This window comes from Macrobrachium rosenbergii, chromosome 37 (genome assembly GCF_040412425.1).
Source record: "Macrobrachium rosenbergii isolate ZJJX-2024 chromosome 37, ASM4041242v1, whole genome shotgun sequence".
Lineage (NCBI taxonomy): Eukaryota > Metazoa > Arthropoda > Malacostraca > Decapoda > Palaemonidae > Macrobrachium > Macrobrachium rosenbergii.
The window spans coordinates 5,062,741-5,081,129 of NC_089777.1; the positions used below are offsets into that span (position 1 = coordinate 5,062,741).

Here is an 18,389-nt window from a genome sequence, read left to right on the forward strand (position 1 = left end):
GGGCTCAGAGTATAGTTTCAAGGGCCTAGGCTGGAGTTGGATCGACAATCCCCCTCCACCAGTCAAGTTTTATCAGGCTACGACCAGGATCTCGAGGACTTTGTGGAGGATCTCCTACAGAAACAGGCTATAAGGAAAGTGAGGACTCTGAAGTTCCAAGGCAGGCTCTTCAGTGTTCCCAAGAAGGGTTCCGACAAACGGAGAGTAATTCTGGACTTGTCCCGTCTGAATTCCTACATTCGTTGCGACAAGTTTCGGATGCTTACTGTCTCCCAAGTTCGGACCCTACTGCCCCATGGAGCCGTAACCACCTCTCTAGATCTTTCCGACGCCTATTATCACGTCCCGGTTGCGAGAAGGTTCTCCCCCTTTCTGGGGTTCAGGCTCGGAAGGCAGGCATATTCCTTCAAGGTGATGCCTTTCGGCCTCAACATAGCCCCAAGGATTTTTACCAAGTTGACAGACACGGTCGTACAACAACTCCGGTCTCAAGGGATTACGCTGGCGCGTATCTCGACGACTGGATCATCTGGGCATCCAGCGTCGAGGAATGCCGGAGAGTTACATCCGTGGTGGTCGACTTTCTAGAATCCTTGGGCTTTGGGTGTAAACAGGGAGAAGTCCCGCCTGGTTCCGAGCAGTTGTTTTCAATGGCTAGGAATCCAGTGGGATCTGAATTCTCACAAGCTCTCTCTTCCTCCTCCCAAGAGGAAGGGAGATAGCCAGAGCAACCAGGCAGTTTCTCAAATCCAAAAAGGGCCTCTCGGCGGACCCAAGAACGAGTCTTGGGCTCCCTTCAGTTCGCTTCGGTGACAGAACTGTTGCTGAAAGTGAAGCTGAAAGATATCAACAGAGTGTGGCAGAGTCGGGCAAATATCAGTCTCAGGGACAAGGTGTCTCTGATCCTCACATCTTGAAGAAGAGACTCCGGCCTTGGTCGACTGTCAAGAGCCTGTCCAAGTCAGTCCCCTGCAATTTCCTCCTCCGGCGTTGGTTATCCACACAGACGCCTCCCTAAGCAGGTGGGGAGGATATTCTCAACACCAAGAATTACAGGGGACTTGGTCCCTCATGTTCCGCCAGTTCCATATAAACATTCTGGAGGCCATGGCGGTCTTCCTTACCTTGAAGAAGCTTCTTCCCCCAAGAAGATTCACATAAGACTGGTTCTGGACAGCGCCACGGTAGTCCACTGCATAAACAGGGGAGGTTCAAAATCGAGCCGGATCAACCAGGTAATGATTGCACTCTTCTCCTTGGCATGCAAGAACAAGTGGCACCTATCTGCCACCCATCTTGCAGGGGTCCGGAACGTCGAGCAGATTCTCTATCAAGGACAACCCCTCGAGTCGGAGTGGTCCCTAGACAGGCTCGTTCAATTGGATCTGCAAACAAGTTCCGGGTCTGGAGGTAGATTTGTTTGCAACCAAGCTCAACAACAAGCTTCCTCATTACGTAGCTCCCAACCTGGACCCTCAAGCTCTTTTCACGGGCGCAATGTCATTGGATTGGAACAGGTGGAAGGTGATCTATCTGTTCCCTCCAGTGAACTTGTTGTTAAAGGTCCTTCACAAACTAAGGACGTTCAAGGGTCAAGTAGCTCTAGTGGCTCCCTACTGGCCAAAGAGCAGCTGGTTTCCTCTTCTGCTAGAACTGAAACTTCGCCACATCCGAATCCCCAGTCCGAAACTAACACAAGTAGTACAAACTCAGACTGTGTCAGCTTCCTCAAAAATTCAAAGTGCCCTGGCTTTGTGGACTTTATGAAATTTGCGGCTCAAAGGGATGCTAACGTTGATCCTGTCAATACCATGTTCTTGGAATCAGATAAGCGGATCTCCACTCTTCGTCAGTACGACTCAGCAATTAAGAAACTAGCACTCTTTTTGAAAGAATCTGAGGCTACTAATGACCATAAATTTAGCAATCTCCTTTTTTAGATCACTGTTTGAGAAGGGTTTAGCCGCTAGTACTGTTACTACAGTCAAGTCGGCTTTACGAAAAGTGTTCTTGTATGGTTTCAAAATTGACCTCACAGACCCTTACTTTTCTTCCATCCCTAAAGCATGTGCACGTCTGAGGCCAGTAATCCGTCCACATACGGTTTCCTGGTTTTTAAATGACGTGTTGAAGTTAGCCTCAGATATCGATAATCAGTCTTGCCCCTACCTTTCCTTGTTGAGGAAAACGTTGTTCTTAGTTAGCCTAGCTTCGGGTGCTAGAATTTCAGAGCTGTCTGCACTCTCTAGGGAGCCCAACCACGTTGACTTCCTTCCATCAGGGGAGGTTTTGCTGATTCCTCACCCTACCTTCCTGGCCAAAAATGAAGATCCGCAGCATAGGTGGTCGCCTTGGAAAATTCTCCCCCTGCCTCAAGACCTGTCCCTGTGCCCAGTTCATACTTTGAGGGCTTATTTAGACAGGTCCTCTCACATCTCTTCTGGGCCTCTCTTTATCAGGGAAGGAGGGGGTAATCTCTCTATGTCTGCTATTAGACAACAGATCCTTTACTTTATCAAGCAGGCTAACCCTGACTCAATCCCAAGAGTTCATGATATTAGAGCTGTGGCCACCTCCAATAATTACTTTCATTACATGAATTTCACAGATCTTACCAGGTACACTGGTTGGAAGTCACCCTTGGTTTTCAAACGTCACTATTTGAAATCCTTAGAAGCTCTTAAATTCTCAGCAGTCGCGGCAGGGAACGTTGTTCCTCCCTCTGGTTCCCTTTCTGATTCCTAGTCATTTCCTCCTCCACTGCCTCAGTTATCCCCTTACGGTCATTTCAGTCAGGCTTGCCTTGACTTCTCACCTGGCTGTGTTATCTATATGTTTGTCTAAATGACACATTTAAGTTATAAGGTTTTCAATATTGTATAGTTATTTTGTTTATGTATATTTTTCATATTGTCATGTTAATTTTAAGCTAACATCAGTTTCATTTGTACATTATTGTTGTTGTTACTAGTGATTAAAAATTTCTTTTGGACCTTCGGTCTTCTGTTCCCCTTAGAATTATTATCTCCTTAGTTTAAGAATGATATTTATTTCTCTGTTAATTTTTCACCGGCTGACACGGGACCCGATCCAGAAAAGGGATTTTGACGAAGGGAAAATCTATTTCTGGAGAGGGGACCGTGTCACCCGTGACCCACCTCCATCATGTGTCATGTCCCTCCCATAGTAAACATCATTCTGGTGGGGTGATGCTTTCATGGAATGCGGCTAGCGGTGTTTTTGTGTGCTGTCCCGAGTGGTGCATGGGTTTGTAACGGCACCTCCTGTGGGACTTTTGACTTTGGGATCTCTATACGATACGGTTCCGTGTTTTTGTAGTTCACCCTTTTCCATACACGACTCCATCTGATGGAGCTCGCTCTGGGGGTAGTAACTCCAGCATTTCATTTAGCTTTCTCTGGTATCTAGCAACGGAATTACCTAGAAATAAGTGCTGAATGGACTTTTTCACCGGGTGACACGGTCCCCTCTCCAGAAATAGATTTTTCCTTCGTCAAAATCCCTTTATTAAACTTAATACAGGCAGTCCCCAGTTATGTGTTAATATTTGAAAATTAGTACTGTAAATCATTATTCTACCATAAAATGTACCCGCTTAAAATGCTTATACTGCCAGCCTGAAACACCTATACAGTATATCATTTTAATATAATTTCAATAGTACTTTAATATAATTTTAATATTTCAACAGTATCAATTCTGAGCATCTATCTTCGCTTTAATGAGTTCCAGGTTTCTCTTTCTCTTTGAGTTATGTATTATTTAATCTTACAGTGTTGTTACTGTATTATTATTATTATTATTATTATTATTATTATTATTATTATTATTATTATTATTATTATTATTATTATTATTATTATTATTATTAAATTACAAAATCCACATTTATGTAAAGTACTGTATTTACGAATAATAAATAATAAATATTTGTAAATACAGTATTTTACATAAATGTGGATTTTGTATTTTATAAACATATTCACGGGATTGTGAAGAAGATTTGCATTATTATTATTATTATTATTATTATTATTATTATTATTATTATTATTATTATTATTAACCCTTTCATATCTGTATAGTTATCACATCACTGAGGGCACATGAGCCCCGATGTGTCTGGGAGCGCTTCGACAGTGCGAAAAAATAATTATTTCGAAAATTCAGCAAAAATAGAAATTTTATGCCAACAACGTTCATTTTGCTGTCCTTTTTTCTAAATGTTTATATTTTATGGTGGAATAGTCAGAATAAGAGTCCCAGCCCTCTAAATACAAAAAAATGCGAGTTATTTCACGAAAAAAAAAATCTTTACTTATTTTTATATTTTCATTTGTAACCCAAAAAACTATGAATGTCAGTATGAATGAATTATTTTTATGAGAAAGCCAACAAAATTCTCTAAATATCGACATATAAAAGAATGGAAAACGAATAAGTCCAGCTGGTGAAAAAATTGATAGAAAAGAGGGCAAGAAACAGAGCGCTCTGCCCGGCGTATGGTGAGAATTATCACTAGAAAAAAGATTTTTTTGAAGAGCCCTATCTCGGTTATTTTTCATAGAAATTACTTTGTAAATATACGAAAATGTAGAGGAAAAGTTGAAGAATAATGTGAGAGTCAAGAAAAATGGCTTTGGTAATGGCAACAGTTTCATTTTGACGTTATAAATTGATTGAAACGAAAAAAAATGTTACCGTTGTCAACATTATCGTTCATAGCTCAAAAGCTATAACAGTTAGGCGAATGGATTATTTTTTATGAGAAAGCCAACAAAATTCTCTAAATATTGATATATAAAACAACGAAAAACGAATAAGTCCAGTTGGTGAAAAAATTGATAGAAAAGAGGGTAAGAAACAGAGCGATTTGCCCAGCGTATGGTGAGAATTATCGCTAGAAAAAAGGTTTTTTTGAAGAGCCCTATCTCGGTTATTTTTCATAGAAATTACTTTGTAAATATACGAAAATGTAGAGGAAAAGTTGTAGAATAAAGTGAGAGTCAAGAAAAATGGCTTTGGTAACGGCAACAGTTTCATTTTGATGTTATAAATTGATTGAAACGAAAAAATTTTACCGTTGTCAACATTATCGTTCAGTAGCTCAAAAGCTATAACAGTTTAGGCGAATGAATAATTTTTATGAGAAAGCCAATAAAATTCCCTAAATATTGACATATAAAATAATGGAAAACGAATAAGTCCAGTTGGTGAAAAAATTGATAGAAAAGAGGGTGAGAAACAGAGCGCTCTGCCCGGCCTATGGTGAGAATTATCGCTAGAAAAAATTTTTTTTGAAGAGCCCTGTCTCGGTTATTTTTCATTGAAATTACTTAGTAAATATACGAAAAAGTAGAGGAAAAGTTGAAGAATAAAGGGAAAGTCAAGAAAAATGGCTTTGGTAACGTCAACAGTTTCATTTTGACGTTATAAATTGATCGAAACGAAAAAAAGTTACCGTTGTCAACATTATTGTTCGTAGCTCAAAAACTATAACAGTTAGGCGAATGAATTATTTTTTTATGAGAAAGCCAAGAAAATTCTCTAAATATCGACATATAAAACAATGAAAAACGAATAAGTCCAGTTGGTGAAAAATTGATAGAAAAGTGGGTAAGAAACAGAGCGCCGCCAGGCATACGGTGAGAATTATCGCTAGACATTTTTTTGAAGAGCCCTACCTCGGATTTTTTCATAGAAATTACTTTGTAAATATACAAAAATGTAGAGGAAAGGTTGAGGAATAAAGTGAGAGTCAAGAAAAATGGCTTTGGTAACAGCAACAGTTTCATTTTGACGTTATAAGCTGTTCGAAACGAAAAAATGTTACCGTTGTCAACATTATCATTCGTAGCTCAAAAGCTATAACAGTTAGGTGAATGAATTATTTTTATGAGAAAGCCAACATAATTCTCTAAATATCGATATATATGATAATGAAAAATGAGATTCAGAGCCCTGCCTAAAATCCAGACGTCTCTTATGTGATGCACTAACGAATTTCCGCTAGTTTTACCGTAAAAACTTTGCGAAAGTATGTTGGAAACTGTTCTCGATTGGCGCCGCTGTATGTAAACAGCCACACGTGTTTACCCAACCTCACGCATGGTCTCTGACAGAAGTGTGGCCTGCCAGGCCTGCGTGGGTGCGATCAGCTGATGTCATTGTGAGAATTTTACTACGCCATGGATTTGCGCATGCACAGTAGAGGAACTAAAAAATTTATAGAAAATAGAGGATACCAAACAGAGTGTTTCCAATAATGTAATCCTACATTTTATAAAAAAATGTAAGATACGAGAGAGAAACGTGGGTAGGATCAGCTGATTTCATTGTGAGAAATTTACTATGCCAGGGAATTGTGCATGCGCAGTATAGGGACTGCTTGCCTGGCGTATCGATGCCTGAGTTACACGGTCCAAGGTATGCTTTAGCCTATGGAAACCACCAACTGTCCGAAAATAAAAAAATTTACCCCTACCAAACATACGAAAAATGTCGGTAAATTTTACGTAAAATTACGTCAGTCAGAAAAGAAGGGGGGTAGGGGGTTGTTGCGTAATATTACGTCAATTGGACAGGAATGGGTTGATCTTAATATTTGAAAATTAGTAAATAATTTTTTATAATAAAAAAAATGTATTTAGTCATGAAAATAACATCAATATACACTAATTAGTGAATATTTCTCGATGAAAAAGTCAGCGAATTGCCGAATTTTTCGCAAATAATTTATAGATATGTTCCACAGAAAATCCCGCGAATCTGTGATTCCGCGAATTATGAGAACGCGAATATGGGGGGTTACTGTACTTTCATTCCCATAAGATGGAGCCACTCTGCGAGGGGAGCAAGAACTCTGGTGAAAACCTGGGGAACTGTCGCGAGACCGAAACACAAGGCACAAAAATAGAACACCCTGTCCTCGAAAACAAACCTGAGTACTTCCTCAAGTCCAGGTGAATAGGAGCATGGAAATATGCATCCTGCATATTAATGGATGTCACCCACTCTCCATGGCAAATGTACAACAGGACTGTTTGGTTTATCTCCATTTTGAATTTTGTCTTCTGGATAAAGACATTCAGGGCGCTAACATATAAGATGGGCCCCCAGCCTCCCAACAACTTGGGGACTACAAAAAGTCGGTTGTAGAACCCTAGGGAATAAATTTCCTTGACTGTCTCTATTGCTCCTTTCCTGATGAGGGACGAAACTTCCTGAGAGAGGGCTACAAACCTCTTTGAGCCTGAAGAGTAGGCTGTAAATGCAACAGGCTTGCTGGCTACAAAAGGCATCCCTCAGGACATTGACTATCCAAGGTTCTGCTCCCTTCTTTTCACAATGCCCCCAGAAGAGAAGGAACCTAGCTCCTACATGATTATGGAGGACATTGTCCTCACTTTTGAGAGGGAGATCTGGAGGCAGACTTCTTAATGGCGTGTGGCACAAAACTGACGTTAGATCTTGATCTAGAGTGAGCCCTTTGCCTGTCATTCTGAAAGGGATGCATCTGTAGAGGTGTTACTGTCTGGAACTAAAGGTGGCCGTCTCCTTTGGGCATCTAGAGGATTGGGCCAAAAGATCCTGGGTACTCTTCTTTTGGAGACTGGACCTGGGTACTTCTTTTGGAGACTGGAGGCGATACCCAGAACTGTAGCTTACGGAAATAGATGATGACGATCTAAGGGAGAAAACAAGAGTGCTGATCTTTACGAGGGAGTAACTCCCTTAGAAGTGAATGAGCACCAAAGCTCTTTTTTCTTCAGTATTCCTATAGCATAAAGGGAGGCCAATTCTTGGGAGCCATCCCTGATACCCTAGTCTATACAAGAAAAAACTCCAAGCCAGTCTGTGGAAGAATCCTGGGGCAAAACAGTGTGGTCTCTGATCTTACGTGCCAGCGCACCTACTGACCAATCCAAGAAGCTTATAACTTTGAACACCTTAAACAAGTTTTTCAAGAGATGAGCCAACTCTGACACGGAGAACATGATCTTTGCTGATGAAAACGGCGATCTTCGGGCCGAATCTATCAACCCGGAGAAGTCCCCCTGGGAGGAGGCAGAAACTCCCAGGGAAGGAGCTTCCCCTGTGGCATATGACCGGTATCTCCCCCGAGATAGCCTGGTAGGAGGAAAACTGAAGGCAACTCTTCCTGGTTCCCTCTTCTCTGTGAGCCATCCTTCAAATTCATTTAAAGCCGTCTTTGCCAAGAAGAACACACAATCTTAGGTAATCTTGAGGACCCAGAAGTTTGAGACTCCATTAAGAAGGCAGATGCAGGTGAGCGCAGTGCTACTGGAGAAAAGAAACCTGGAAAGGTAACAAGCAGAAATCTCAACAATGAGGCTTAACCTGAAGTGGGAGTGTCCTGGTCCATTACAGTATTTCTTCCTTGTCAGAGGATACTGGCGGCAGAGACAAGTCTACTGGAGTCTGAGGAGGCGATGGAGCCTTGTTGAGCAGGCTCAAAATACTATCCAGCTTACTCTGAATAGGGTCTGAAGGTTAACCAACAGCAGCGGGTGCCTGAAAACCAGTAGCAGGAGCCTGGATAAGAGGAGTCACCTATGCAGAAGGCTCTGGGCACTGCACTGAAGTAACTCCAACCAAAGGAGAAGATGCTGAGATGACAATCGAAGAAGCACGATGATCAGTCAAAGTTGGAAGCGCAGGTGCCAAAGGGTGCTCTGAAACCACTGGATGCTCAGGTGCTACAGGGTGCTCGGTCATCCCAGGTTGCTCGGGCGCTAACGAACACAAAGATACACCTGGGAGCTTGGGGGCTAATGGGGGCACACCCACTACTGGAAGCCCGGGTGCTACTAGATGCTCGGGAGTCACCGGGCGCTTAACTACCAAAGAAAATTCAGATATTGCTGGGAGCTCGGGCGCTTGTCGACACCCCACAGAAGAAACAATCCTGGAGGATGAGGAACGCTTACGGGAAGACGAGTGCTTGGGCACCGAAAGCAGATTCTGTCAAGAGGTTGTCCGAAGAAAAATGCTATGGACTGTCCCACTGACTAGGATCCTTGCTCTTCTTACAAGGCACTGGAGGAGAGTGCAACACATCCACCACACACCTTTTCTGTGGGTGAGATTGTCCGTGAAGCGCCACTGATGCCTGAGACTTGACTCATCCGAACTCAATGACAGACAATGCACATCCACAGATAGACCTTTCCAAAGGCTTTCGGTTGCAACCTGGGATACGTCAACAGGCTGAACTGAGCGGGCGGCTACTCATGGGCAGACCCCATCGACCTCCCTTAGGCTATCAGTTTGATGCCTTCCAGGTTTTGGGGAGTATGCCAGGGAAACTTTGCCTAGGAGAATAGGTGGGATGAGCAGCCACCTCTTCCACTAACTCTTCATTAGCACTAGGACACTCCGAATCACTCTTTTTGTCCTTTTGGACTTTCACTGAAGATGCTAATTGGGCAGTGGATTCCACTATCAACTCAAACCTTTTATCAATCTTCAATTGAGGCTGGCCATTGGGTTGGGTTCAGAAGCATGGGAGCCGGGAGAAGGAGAGGGTGGAATATTTAGAGGGGTGGGAACAGGGGTCATTGAAATCACAAGAACATTAGAATCAGATTTGGCAACAGAAGATTCCTGGCTAGCTAAAGATTTACTACTCTCTGCCCTAGCAGTTGCCTTCCTCTTCTTGTCCCTAGGCAATTTCTTTAAATGAGAATCAAAGTCTTCCACTTTTTAATGTCCTAATCTGCACACTCTCGACATCTTAAACCAACAGAGCACACCTGCCCCTACAATCTATACATATTGTATGCAAATCGTATGATTCTTTCGTTAGTCACATATAGCAGCCTTTGCTGCAATACCTAAAGCTAGATAAACTTAACTCAGACATCATGAAAGTTCAGTAACAAGTCAAAATCGGGTAAAAACGTCTTAATCAGTTAATAAAGGTCTCAAAGAAAACTTGCCACTAACTAAATATGCTGAAAGGCTCCCAACAGAAGAATACTTCACCAATTAACATTGAAAACAACTGGAAAAGCAACGAATTTCAAAAATTAAAGCTGCTGCCAACAACTAGTGTACAGCCATCGGCTGGCAGAAACAAATTGAAGCTCTTGGCTAAGTTGTTCCTCTCTTTCCCCCGAAAGTGGGTGGAGAAGTCAACTCCCCAAAACAAACTAGCGCAACCCGTGAATTTCAAAATTTTAGCTGCCAAGCGAGTGAAACTATTAGCTATGTAATTACTGGGTAAGTTACTTAAATAAAAATCAATCATAATCTTTTATCATGAGTTACTTACCTCAGAAAGAAATTAATTATAACTTTTTGGTTTGACTGCATGCTACACATATGATTACATACAAGAACTCGGTTGTTGGCTTTTATCACATTGCTGGCAAGGCCTTTTGAAAGTGGCTAGAATTAATCAAAACCTCAACATTGACAAAAAAAAGGATGTGCAGTAATTAAATCTTTGGGCCTTTTGAAAGTAACTAGAAGCAGTCAAAACCTCAGCGTATACAAAACAAGTAAATAATGCAATAAAGTTTCTTCGGCACAATCAAATTTTCTGTACATCATATAATCAAGGCCACCGGCGGTCTCAGTATAATACTGTATGAGCCGCAACTTATGAAACTTTAACCACTGCCCAGTGGTGGCCTGGCCTGTATCGTTACCATACGCACGATTTTGGCTAACTTTAACTTTAAATGAAATAAAAACTACTGAGGCTAGAGGGCTGCAATTTGGTATGTCTGATGATTGGAGGTGGATGCTCAATACACCAATTTGCAGCCCTCTAGTCTCAGTAGTTTTTAAGATCTGAGGGCGGACAGAAAAATGCAGACAAAAAAGTGCAGATGGACAGACAAGCCAGCACATGGTTTTCTTTTCAGAAAACCAAAAAAAAGGATGTGCCATAATTAGCCTTTGTAAGAAAGATATGACATTCAAAATAGGGAGCCTGCCAACTTTGCAAATATCATTGCTATTCTGCTTATTATATGATGCTGGCTTGTTAGCTGTAGTCCAGTTTGCACATCCATCCCTCCTCTCCATGTTTCTCAACTCATTATACTGTATTATAATCTGGCATTCAGTGTAACATTCAGAAAACATTTTGGCAATCCTCAGGGTACTGAAGTTTACATAAAAGAGAAAAAGTGGTTTCATGTCTCTCTACAAGTCTTAGACATTGCCTTCTGTAAAATATTAGAGCAAATTAACCTGTTAAAGCTTTTAGCCTATGCCTATGGATGTACAGTGTTGCTTAAAAACATACTCAGCATACCATAGCTTTTATTGAGATTTATGTCTACTGTTGATTCAACTCTGCTTACACAATAAATGCCAGACAGTGCAATAGAAATGGATATGCTTATGTCAGGTATCCTGCTTTTTCAATCAAAATTAATTTTGGACGTAAAATTCCATTACAACTAAGGGGGGTTGGAAAAAGGAAAGGTAATGGAAAACTGACAAAAAAAAAGTGAAACAAATAAAAAACCCAACAACTTCATCTCGAACTGAGACCATAATCTTGAGAGAATCAGTAAACTAAAGCAGAACACATTTACCTTTCCTTAAATCTACTTTAAATTCTTCATAAGGTATTTTGGCCTTTTTCACAAAAATATAAACAGCCCTGGATGGCTGCGACATCAAATCGTAATATAGCTTCATGGTCAAGATCTTGGCAAGCTATCAAAATGCACTTACAGTCATAGAAAAACTAGCAGCAGTGCTACCATAATTCCACCAACTGTTTTGTGTCTGATATCTTATCATAAGCATCTTATACCATAAGTATCTTTTATCAGATTGTCTAAAAGTTCTCTAAGATCTCATATCACAGAATGTGTGCTACTAACACTGACATAATACCCTGCACTAATGATGGTGCAATGTTTTCTTCTTTCCCCTTCTCTTTTTTCAACACATTTTTCACATAAAACTGTCAATGGATAAGTAAGAGTATTTCCTTTGAGGGATGGGCATACAGGCTTTGAAGGCTCAGATCCTCTCTTGGTAGGAAGGGTTACATTTAGGGAATGGGAAGGAAAATGCCATATTTTCATAGAAAGAGTTGATATACATTCATTGTTTATAATATCATAAAACATAAATGAATTGTGATGAAAAAGCCTACAGTACAAGGAAAATTCTTGATGAGTCTGCAATAAGGGTTAAAAAACTATGTTTTTACAAATTACTACTGTATATGCAAATGAATTTCATCTCAGGATAATGTGAATGAGGACAGCAAAATATACTGGTAACTCTTCTATTATAGGTGGGGATGCTCATGTGAAGCCTTGAAGGTTAGCTTAGGTTTTCTAACAATCTGCCCCTCCTTCTTCAGCAGTTCAGGGACTGTGATCAGAGATACTGTAGTAGGAAGGATTAACATGATGCCCCAAAGCATTCCTTGGGAGACACCTAATCCAGTCCTGCAAATAACTAAAGTATGAGACTCACTCATAACAAGTGATAACATTTTTCCAGCAAATGCAACAAACCTTAAGACTGCACCAGAAACCCTTCTGAAGAAAACTTGTGCCTGGACAAGAGAAACAATAAAAAAATTTAATTCACTGTTAAATAAAAATCTTCAAAACCAAATTGAGCCCTGTGACCACAGCAGCAACAGGAATATCTTGACTCAATGATGGCCAAAAGAGAAGTGGGGGTTGACACTCAGGTGAGTGGGCAGTGCCCCAACCACTCACATACCTGCCTAAAGTTAACTACCTTGTTACTAAACTTCAATGAATGTAGCAGCTTCTCCAAAAGTATGTCCATAAAGAAGATGCAGGTTTGTATCCTTGTAGCAACAAAGGAATGTAAAAACAAATGAAGGTTTATATTCTCATAGGAACACCTATGACTTGCATTCAGCTATGCTACTGGATTAGGCCCCTAGGGGGGTAGTGCCATCAGTGCACCTCATGCGATGCACTGTAGGCATTATTAAGGTTCTTTGCGCGTCCCTTCGCCCCTAGCTGCAACCCCTTTCAGTCCTTTTACCGTACCTTGGTTCATATTCTCTTTCCTCCATCTTACTTTCCATCCTCTCCTAACAATTGATTCATAGTGCAACTGCAAGGTTTTCCTCTTGCTACATCTTTAAAACCTTTCAACTCTCAATTTTCCTTTCACCGCTGATGACCTCATAGGTCCCCTGTGCTTGGCCTTTGACCTAAGTTCTATATTCTGTTTTATTGGATTAGGCCTACTGCCTACAGAATGCTGTATTAGGCCTACATAATACATAATGGTGTATTTGCCAGCATTTAAGATGCACCCCAATTTTGGGGATCATACTTTGGAAATAGCCCTTTCCACCCTAACCTTCCAAAACCTTTGTGATTGGAGGAGACATGGATACCAACCACCTGAAGTTCTTTTTTAAAAGACATTGTAAATGATGCCAGTAATCTGGAAATCCTCCCCAAAGGAAATCTTGCAGGCTTGCAATACCATAAGGGTCATAGATAAATGAATACTTTGCCTGGTATCTCCTTAAAAGGAGCAAGACTATCTTCATTTACATGAAAATAAACACTTGTGAGAATTTTCATGGATCCCTAAGAAGGGAGACTTGCCACCTTCTCAGTTGCAGTGGTTTGCAGACTTAGGCAGACAGAGGAAGGAAACGATCGGAGGAAGAATCCTCTGTTGTAACAGATAATGCCCAGGGGATGAAATCGGAAGCGACTGTGGGTCTTACCCAAGACCCCCAGTGAAGATATTTTGATTGAGACAGACACTTCAGGATCAAGAAGAAATGCAAATTTACTTTATGGCTGACCAGGAAACTCAAGCAACAGCCCAGAAACTACAAAACAGAATCATGGGTTGGTGCAGCAGTTGAGACACAACAGCACAAGAGATTATGTTCATATGCCACAATCACTGCTCTTGAAGATGGGTGAGGAGCACAAGGGTTACCACTCTTCGATCACCTGCTGTCACTGAGGAGAGTGTAAAAGATGAGTCCTTCGAAAGACCAATGTGACAACTGAGCACAAACTCCTACCTGGAGAATGATTAGGGCATGTGCAGCAGCCACCACACCGCTACAACTATTTGGAAATTGCCACTGTCAACATCTGCACATCTCCAAGGACAACTAGGAACATCAGCAACATGACAGCCACTTGGTCAGGGAAGGAACCATACTGACTCTCCTGGGATTCTTGCAGACAGACAGTCATGAAGTTTCATTACTAACCTACAGCATCTCCAGGACCTTCAATCCCAAGAGGGGGTCAAAGAACAGTATTTCTTATACTATACAAGAAACAAGAATGCTTGGGAAATCATGGAGGATAACCTTGAGGAGAAAACTCCAGAAGGGAGACCCCCTCCTTCAGCAGTCCAGAGACTGAGAAGGAAGGAGAGAACAGGACCCAACTCTTGCTGTAAAGTTGAGTTAGTATTTAATATCAACCATTGTAATAGTTATGAACTGGCGAACTTATAAAATAATTTTTGTAAAAGAAAGCATGTTGCCGAGACAAAACATATTACTTGTGGTTAAAGTATCCCCGTCATACTGAACATAGAAAGAAAAGCAATAACAAAATTATAAATCACTGTTATTCATGTCTCCCTGACATACTGATCAACACAAATTAGATAAAAATAACAAACAAAACTTCAAAGGAAAGACAAAGATCCAAAACCAGAAAGCAGTGGATATGCAGACTCAGTAGTAACTGAACCAGCTGCCACTAAAAAGTGTAATCTAAAAGACTTCAGGTTTCTATCCTCACACCCGACCTTCACCTTAGAGGATGCACTATGAATTTCCTTGAGTCTCTTTTTCAGAGATAACAGGACATTCTATACCCCAGCACCAGAAAATACAACAGTTACATTCCACCTCCACAGGTAGAACTCATGGGGGGGAGGGGTTAGTGGCATCAGTGCACCTCATGCAGTGCAATGTAGGCATTACTTATGGTTCTTTGCAGTGTCCCTTCGGCCGTTAGCTGCAACCCCTTTCATTCCTTTTACTTCACCTCTGTTCATATCTTTCTTCCATCTTACCTTCCTGTCTCTCCTAACAAATGTTTCATAATGCAACTACCAGGTTTTCCTCCTCTTACACATTTAAAGCTTTACATAGGTCCCAGTGCTTGGCCTTTGGCTCAGATTCTATATTCCAATTCCATATACCCCACAGGTAGAATGTAACTTCAGTACCTTAATTCACTTCTCACCTTTGGCCAAGTCAATTCGTTTAGTTTCAAATGGAAAGTTGTTGTTCTTCATAAATATATACACTGCTCTTGAAGGCTGGGACATCAGATCTACATACAGTTTCATCTGGAACAAAACAGAAACATTTATGGATTACAGTACCAGAAAGCCTACTTTTACTTAAGCCCACAAAACATTAGTTATTACAGTTTAGAGTGGCTACATGCACAAGAACTGGCTTAGTTTATGTAAAATGGTTAGGGTAAATAGGGAATCCATAAAATGGGAACCAACTGGAATGTTTGGACCAAAGGGATTACTCCTTTTAAAGGCTGTAATAAGTTACTGTATGTTAACTTTACTAACTTGTCAGCATTTACTGAATTAACAGACTACAGTATATACTACAGGGTAGTTAATTTGACAAGTTAAAATACCAAGACGCATACTGTAGTCAAACTGGAAAAAATGACAAATTTTAAATCTATTTATATTTTTCATAACTAACAACCTTCGGCCTTAACGTAGGGATAAATTCTCTGGCACTAGCTGGAGTCCAGTTAAAAAAAGAATTTGTGTTGTGTAGGATCAAACATATAAACTTTATAGAAAGGAAGCTTGCTCACCTGCATCTAACCAGTTCCAGCATATGATGGAACTATTCTCTCTACTGCCTGCCGGCCGAGAAGAAAAAGAAAAAAGACCAGTCATCTCATACACTCACTTTCTCAACATCATACGTAAGATACTAACTATCCCGCCAGGGGCACTGGATGAGCTACACAACTTGTTGAGTAATCACCACCAGACCCAAGGAAAAAGTGTCCAAGGACCTGTGGGCAATGTCCTGTGGACAGAAGGATGTGAAGGTGGTTTGGTGAAGCCAGGTACCTGCCTTCAAAATCCTGTGAACTGACAAGTTCTTCTTGAAAGCAATGATAGGGCCTAGGCTCCAAACATCATGTGCTCTTGCATGCATTGTTTCAGCATCTGAATGTGAAGTAGAGGTGTAAGCTAGTCTAATCACTTCACTTAGCCAAAAGGAGATAGTATTCTTGGCCACTTCTTTCTTGTTCCAGCCTGTGCTAACAAAAATTCTTTAGCTATCAGATTTGAGATGCCGAGTCCTTTTTAGATAGCTATGCAGTGCCCTGACAGGGCATAACAACAATTCGTCTGGGTCATCACCAACAAAATCCCAGAGAGAGACGGGACTGAGAAGGAATCGAATCTGTCATCATGAATAGAGGGATTTTGAATCTTTGCTACGAATTCCAGGACAAATTCAAAGGCTACATAACTCCAACCCCTCATATGTTTAATATCAAAAGAGTCCATGTAGCTCGCTAACCCTCTTTGAAGAAGCCAAGGCCAGTAGGAAAACCATCTTGAGGGTTCATTCCTGCCTGCTGAAGCCCTGTAAAGTTCATGTGGAGGGTAAGACTGCTGAGCACCATGGTCAGGTCCCAATTGGAAGTTTGAGATCTCTCAAGAAACAGGAATGCTTGAAACTCTTGAGAAGCATAGAAACTTCCCATGACGAAGAGAGATCCACACCTTTTAGACAAAGAACTAGTCCTAGAGAGCTCTATAACACTTGATGGCTGAAATTGAGAGTAGTTTCTCCCTATGGAGAAAGATGAGGAAGTCCACTACCTGTTGAATAGAATTCCAACAGGAGAGAAACCCCACTGATGACACCAATCACAGCAGACTGCTCATTTTCCTTGATATACGGCTGTAGATTATCTGAGGTAGCCTGACATCTCTGTCGCTGATCTGCGAGAAAAACCTTTCACTCGCAAGAGATACTTGATAGTCTCCAGCCATGAAGAGATAGGGACCCTACTGATCGGTGAAACCTCTCTACAGGTGGTTGGCAAAGAAGGTTGTGCCATGGAGGAATCTCTCTCGGTGCTTTGATCAACAAGGTTAGAAGCTCAGGAAATCATTTTGCGTGTTGCCAAAAGGGAGCCACCAGGGTCATCATGAGGTTCTGGGAGATCATCACTCTGGTGATCACTTGATGGATTAGGCAAAAGGGGGGAAAGGCATATGCTTCCAGGGATTTTGAAGGGTGTCCTCTGCCCGGCCCAGGGATCTGAAATGACCAAACAAAAAACCTCTAGTCTTCTGTTGAACCTTGTTGCAAAAAGGTCTACCATGGGCCTTCCCCACAGATGGAATAGCCTTTCTGCTACCTCCTGATTAAGTGACCATTCCGTCCCCAATACCTGGCCTCGATGGCTCAGCTTGTCCACCACGACATTCCTCTTGCCTGGGATGTATCTGGCTGAGAGGTCTACTGAATGGGAGACCACCCACTAGTGACTGTACAGTCAACTCATGAAGGTGACGGAACACTAGGCCCCCTGTTTGTTGACATAAGCTATCACCGTAGTGTTGTCGGACATGAGGACCACGGAGTGCCCTGTCACCCTTTCTTGGGATTCCTGAAGTGCTAGGAAGGCTGTCTTCAGCTCCAGGATGTTGATATGAAGCTATTTCTCTTGGAGACCCCACAGTCCTGATGCTAGATCTTCCAAGTGCGCTCCCCAACCTTTATACGAGGCATCCGAGGACAGAAGGTTTCCGGAGGGGGAGAGTGAAGGGGCACTCCTTTAGTCAGGTTCTTGTCGTCTGCCACCACACTAAGTCTTGCCTCATATAGAGGAATCAGAAGCATGGGGGAATCCCTCGAAGGGGACCAAAATTCCTTCAGTCTCCAGTGAAGAGAGCGAAGGTGAAGACAACCGTGGGGAACCAGCTTTTCTAAGGATGACATATAACCTGGGATGACCTGCCACTGACGAGCTGGATGCTTCTGTTTGGACAGGAAGGACTGGGCTATGATCCTGAACTTGACTATTCGCTAATCTGATTGAAACACCCTTGCCGCTGTCGTGCCTGCTGTCGTGCCTATGATTGTGCCCAGGTAAAGAATCCTCTGACTGAGCAAAAGGTTTGACTTCTTCAGATTTATCACAATGTCTAAGCTGCGACAAAATTGGAGTAGACAATCTCTGTCTTGGATCAGCTTTGTCCAAGAACTCGTGAGGACTAGCCAGTCGCTGAGGTATCTCAAGATGTGAATCCCATGAGAATGACCCTAAGTTGAGACTAAACTAGGGTGAACACTTGTAAACACCTGTGGGGCTGTT

General features: G+C 41.7%; 1 protein-coding gene across 4 annotated transcripts in view; it reads right to left on the reverse strand.

Moving 5' to 3' along the window:
- The window catches only part of LOC136825259 (glutathione S-transferase theta-1-like), a 138,584-nt gene that overhangs the window by 74,902 nt on the left and 45,293 nt on the right, over positions 1-18,389 (reverse strand). For 3 of the 4 annotated variants that reach the window (XM_067081312.1, XM_067081313.1, XM_067081311.1), the window contains exon 2: positions 15,249-15,354. In XM_067081312.1, coding sequence (XP_066937413.1) covers positions 15,249-15,354 — 106 coding nt within the window. Of the gene's footprint in view, positions 1-11,597; positions 11,767-15,248; positions 15,355-18,389 lie in introns of those variants that run through there. The other variant, XM_067081314.1, reaches the window with a different exon arrangement.